At 27.1% G+C, this 5,863-nt stretch overlaps 1 protein-coding gene across 2 annotated transcripts; it reads left to right on the top strand.

Annotated features, from left to right (window-relative positions):
• The first annotated feature begins 1,419 nt into the window (after positions 1-1,419).
• LOC112696879 (WUSCHEL-related homeobox 11) lies at positions 1,420-4,672 on the top strand. Of its 2 annotated transcripts, none has more exons than XM_025749811.3 (3): positions 1,420-2,172; positions 3,606-3,781; positions 4,433-4,672. In XM_025749811.3, exons 1-3 carry the CDS (start codon positions 1,482-1,484, stop codon positions 4,448-4,450), a joined length of 885 nt encoding a protein of 294 aa, XP_025605596.1. In that variant the 5' UTR covers positions 1,420-1,481; the 3' UTR covers positions 4,451-4,672. The 2 variants fall into 2 exon arrangements, with proteins under 2 accessions (XP_025605596.1, XP_025605595.1); XM_025749810.3 differs by having other exon boundaries at positions 3,582-3,781.
• The last annotated feature ends 1,191 nt before the right edge of the window (positions 4,673-5,863 follow it).

Here is a 5,863-nt window from a genome sequence, read left to right as displayed (position 1 = left end):
ATTTATACTCTTAATTATACGTCTTTCTCTTCGTTTTTTTTTCCTTTTTATCATTCAAAATGGGTACCGTGAAACACAATGTATAAGATTTTACAAGCAAAAGACATAAAAAAAAAAGAAAAAAAAAGAAATATGTTATTTACACATTTTAACTGTGTCTAAACTGAGAACACATGTTTTCCGTAACTTTTTTTTCCTTTTTTTCCCCCCTATCCTTACACTTAATCTCTGTTAATATCTTTTTCAAAATTCATGGAAAGGGCTCAAATAAAACAATAAAAAAATTTAAAGATCAGTAATTTTAATTTATATTAGTAATACTTTTAGCTAATAGTCCAATATTTTTAGTCTACTAATTTAGTATCATGCTTTTTAATTAACAAATTTAAATATTGTTGGCTAACTGTTAAGTGTTAGCTAGTCAAGGATAATAAATTGTTTGATTTTATAATATTGCTCCAAACAATTATCTATAATTTTAAAAGATTACTTGTTTTAAAAATTAAAGATGTTAGATAAAAATACATAAATAATTAGATATCTAATTAACACATTGCTTAACGTAATAAATTTTTGTATTCAACTTTAAACATTTATCTCTATTTAATAGACTACATTTTTGAAATCCTAAAAATTTACTCCGATAAATAGAAATAAATAAATTATTATATATAACACATAATATTATTATATATATAACATAAAGTCATTTTTAAGTTCTGAATGTTTAAGTCACATTCTAATTTTATTTTTAACATTTAAAATATTATATATCTTTTAAATATTTTATTTTTTATTATTCTATTATATATTTTTATTTTTAAATTACTATCACCATCATTATGGGTACTATAATTACAAACGTTGCCACTAAAATATTAAAAATAATATAATAAAGGAAATAATATTTTCTGAAAAAAATATTTATTGCTGAACTAGAGATCGAACAAAAAGGAATAAAATAAAATATTTAAAATAAAAAAATCATTTTAAATATTAAAAACAAAATTAAAATTTAACCTAATCGTTAGAAATTAAAATAGTAATATATATATTCCTTGAATAAAGTCTCGAAATCAAATGTTGGAATAAATTTCTTATAACAAAATGATTAGGCTCAGCACATAATTCATCTAAATGTTGAATAACATTTGAAGAAAATGGCCTCGTGTGAAGAATACTCATTGTAGTTCGCACCAAAAGTCTGAGAATGAAGGCTATAGAAGGAGGTATAAGTAAATTCACAGCTGATAACATTCTCAATTACATTTAATTATTGTCTCCACCTCTTGTATATTATTAACCCTCCTAAATCCTAATGCATAGTTTACCTCATTCCGAGTTATATGTAAATAAATATATATATAAATACACACACATATCTGTATCTTAGTTATATAGTATATATATATTATTATTCTGGCTGCCTAGGTTTCAGCTTCAACAAACATTATTTTCTTTTTAGTTTTGTTTGCATTGGAATGGAAGAGCAAGGGCAGCAACACCATCAAGACCCAAACAGGAGCCATAGCCATGGTGCTGGTGGTTCTTCCTCTTCCTCTGAGAAGCAGAGTAGCGAACCGGTGCGCTCAAGATGGACGCCCAAACCGGAGCAAATACTTATTCTTGAATCCATCTTCAACAGCGGCATGGTTAACCCTCCAAAGGACGAGACCGTCAGGATAAGGAAGCTTCTAGAGAAGTTTGGCGCTGTCGGCGACGCTAACGTTTTCTACTGGTTCCAGAACCGTAGGTCCAGATCTCGTCGCCGACAGCGCCAGATTCAGCAGCAGCAACAACAGCAGCAACAACACCACCAACACCAGCTCGGTGTTGGTGTTGTTGGGGTTGGTGTTGGTGGTGCAATTCAGTGTGATCAGGATCACCCTGGTCAACCTGCACTCTCAGTAGGGAGTTCTTTGGGTTTCGGAGGTTCTTCTTCTTTCGGAGATTCTTCTTCTTGTTCTTTTCATCTTCCTCCTCCTCCGACTGGTGCCGTTGGCGGTTCTTCTTCTTCTTCATCTTCCTTCGGTGGTGAGCAAGAAGCCATGGATAACTTCTTCTCTGGTGTTCCTCCTCCTCATCATCATACTCCTCAAATGGGGTTCCAGGAATTTGATCACACTTCATCTTTGTTCCCTCATGTTCCACCAAATTTCACCTACAACTCCGGTAATTCATTCATTCATTCAATTGCATGCTTCTCTTAGCTTGCTTTTTTCTATTTTACTCTTTTTTTTTTCATTTCTTTTGATAATTTTAATTATGATAACTTTTAATAACCTAACTATACCCTACTGTATAACTCTTATTAAAAAATTAATTAATTAATTTCTTGCATAATTTTCCCATAAGAGGTGTTTTTTAAGTTTTTTTTTTTTTAAAGACGGGTGATATTTTTTATTTTTTCAAGGACTGTATGTTTATTAAGTCTGAATTGCATGATTGTTATTCTTTTTGAGTATTTAATTTAGCTTAGCTTGAAGCAAAAAATTAAAAGCAAATTAAATCGTTACACTTCTTCAACAGAGTTTTTTTTTTTTTCTGGGATGAATTTCTCTAAATGACTAGCTAGCTAGCTAGGTAGAGAGTGATAACGGAAATTAAATTAAATATAATTGAGTGGCATGTTGATTGATTAAGTGTTAAATTAATTGGGTTCTAGTAATTAAGGTATGTATGTGTTCTAAAGTTGTTTCCTTTTCGGCTAATTAAGTTCAGGTGGGCTACAGAAGAATAAAGTAGCTAGTAGCAATCTTTTTCATGATTTGACACTTCTGCATTTGAATTTGCATGAAAGTTGTACTTTCCGGAAAAACATGAATCTACTTTCCGGTTGCAGTTTCTGTCCTTTCCTTTTTATTCATATTCCCCTCATCACTTTTTATTTTTCTCTCTTTTCTTTTCATTTTTATTTTCAAGGTTTCTAAACCCTAGATTATTTTTTCTCTCCTCATTCTTCGTTTTATTTGTTTGTTTCCCCCTTTTGGTAAATTGATGGCTACACCCTTTTTACTGTATACTATGCTATTTCTATATACTTCTCTCATACCGGATTTCTTGTGTAGAGTAATAATGGATCCTATATAGTAATGTTCAACATTTCAACATCTTTGTTCATAATTATTTTTACTAATGACGTGGTCATCAAAGAACTTGCCATGGTATCCGTGGAGTATAGTTCATTATTAATTAATTAATTGTCATTTTCACATCACTCTTTTACATTTTTTCAGTAACTGGAATAATTAAAATTACTCAAGAGTTGAAATTCTAGTCATGTAATTTAATTCGGTATATTTAATTATATAAGTGGAATCATTTTTTGCTTCGCTTTACTAATTTACACTTTAATTAATACTAAAAACCAATTAACTGTTATAATATAGATATACTTCACAGTTAATTGTGCTTAAAATTGAGTAAATAAATGAGAACCATAAAAAATATTTATAACAAATGACTAACTATATGTTATATGGAACCTGAGAACTATGAACGATTACTTCAAAGTTTTTATGAACAATTATGGTGAGTTGATGCATGTAACAGTTAACAGTGAGTTAATTAATTTTGGGTAGGATTTGGGGGCAATAATGTGTCAGGATTCATCACAGTGTTCATCAATGGAATTGCAACAGAAGTTCCAAGAGGTCTTATAGACATCAAAACATTGTTTGGTGAAGATGCAATTTTAGTTCATTCTTCTGGAGTGCCACTTCCAACCAATGAGTTTGGCTTCTTAATGCAGACCTTGCAGCATGGTGAAAGCTACTTTCTGGTAATTAATTAATTCAATTTTACACTTTGCATTGCCTCCTTAGTTATTAAATGCTACCTTCTAGTTTTCAAATTTCTTAAGAAAAATGTCCTACCTTAATTAATTAGGATTATATATATTATGAATTTAATTTTGATATTTGATTATGTAATGATATGTTAAAAAAATAATTAATTTTTATATTAATTACTTGATGATTATTTAAAAAAAATAAATATAATTAAACAAATGTATAAAATATTTTAGATGATCAACATATTAAAATTAAATTTTTATATTATTAGAATTCTTAATTTGGAGAGTCTCAATAACAAATTATTTGTATATAATTTTTCAATATAAACATGTTATTATCGATCACTAAATTGATAAAAAAAAATTAATCTGATGTACAAATATTCTGTATTAAACACAGAATTAAAAAAACGATGTAGTTAAAGAGTGTAATATATATTGTCTAATCTGAGAATTACATAAATAATAACTATTTTGACGGCTTAAATTCATGACTTTAAGAACACAATTACACTCCTCTAATACATTAATTTTTCAAAATAATAATTTAGTTTAAAGAGACATCTTTTATTTTTAAGATAGAGGATAAATTAATCTTGTTTTTCAGTTAATGGTTCTAGAATTTCGGTTTTACAGGTTCCAAAGCCAACATAAGCAGGAACCGGTCGATCGTGGTAGCAGAAAAATGGAAGCTTCGTCTAAAAATGTTCTAATTCCGTAATATTTCATATATGGATCAAAATAATAGAGATCTTATTGTGCTATGATTATACGTTCTTATTTTGATTTCTACTATAAACTTTTTTTTTCTAAAATTATAATATATAATGAAATTAAGTTGTGTAATGTATATCTTCCTTATTTTAGCTTGTATTATTTTTCAATCAGTTTGTGGTGTGGACGGAATCTATGATTTATATAATTAAATTAATCAAATTCACTTACATTTAAAATTAATGCTGTATGCGTCATGGCATGAGGGAGTAAGGTGTTAAATTAATGAAATTGTAAAATGTAATGCGTTAAGCCAATAATGAGTTATAGGTCAAATAATATAGTCTTTTTATAAAGTTAAAAATTTAAGTTTTTCTATTTTTGATAAAAAAACATGTAATGCGTTTAAGATATAACTATTTATGTTTTTTTATGAGTTTAATTTTGATGTATTTAATTATATAAAATATTTTATATAGTCAAGTAATTATATTCGTTCTTTTGAATGATTATTCATATAGTTAATGTAAAAAATAATTATTTTTTTATATGATATCATATAATTAGATGCACGTATAAAACTATTTTACACTAACAGTATATTAAAATTAAATTCTTCTTTTATTAGTTTAAATTTTTAGAAAAAATATTTTTATGACATGATATTATATTTTTTATAACAGGAAGATTTAAAATTCGATCCATATTGAACATAAAAAATAGCATAAAATAAATTAAAAATAAAAAAAGAAAGTTTATGTTAAAGTTCACTCAAATTTAAAAGTGACTCTCGTATAAAAAACTGTATTAGATATATAAATATTTATGTGCGGTATTAGTTTACATTATTTAAAAATAATTTTATAATAAAATGTTAAATTCTGTAGCGGAATTTCTTATACAATGAACATTAATTATATATATATATATATATATATATATATATATATATATATATATATATATATATATATATCACACATGGAAATTAAATGTTAGTTTGTTCATTGTGAATTAAAGACATTATTAAAGGAAGAAAGAGTAGGGCGTGGGGAATTAACAAAGAAAAGTTGAAGAAGAGAATAAATAAATAATTATAAGTAATAATAAATATATTTGAGAAAGAATGGTTGGAAACATATCTAACTCTCTTTGACTTGTGTTGTCTATCTTTTTGCCATCTATTCCTTTCTCAAGGAGCAAAATGGGGAAGACTGACTATTGTTAACAACATTTCAGACAGCTATTTGCCTCTTTCTTATTAACAAGACTGTAGTAGTATTCATTGAATTTTCTTTTCTTTTTTCCAATAATTCATATCCTTTATATAGTACAAATTATCATACATGGTAC

The sequence above is a fragment of the Arachis hypogaea genome, chromosome 6, assembly GCF_003086295.3.
Source record: "Arachis hypogaea cultivar Tifrunner chromosome 6, arahy.Tifrunner.gnm2.J5K5, whole genome shotgun sequence".
NCBI lineage: Eukaryota > Viridiplantae > Streptophyta > Magnoliopsida > Fabales > Fabaceae > Arachis > Arachis hypogaea.
Note: the sequence above shows the minus strand (reverse complement) of the source record. Positions and strands in the feature narration are given on the sequence as shown.

Coding starts and splice junctions, on each gene's coding strand:
- LOC112696879 (XM_025749810.3), top strand. CDS start 1,482: ATGGAAGAGCAAGGGCAGCAACACCATCAAGACCCAAACAGGAGCCAT. Junction 2,173..3,581: donor AAATTTCACCTACAACTCCG/GTAATTCATTCA, acceptor AATTTTGGGTAG/GATTTGGGGGCAATAATGTG.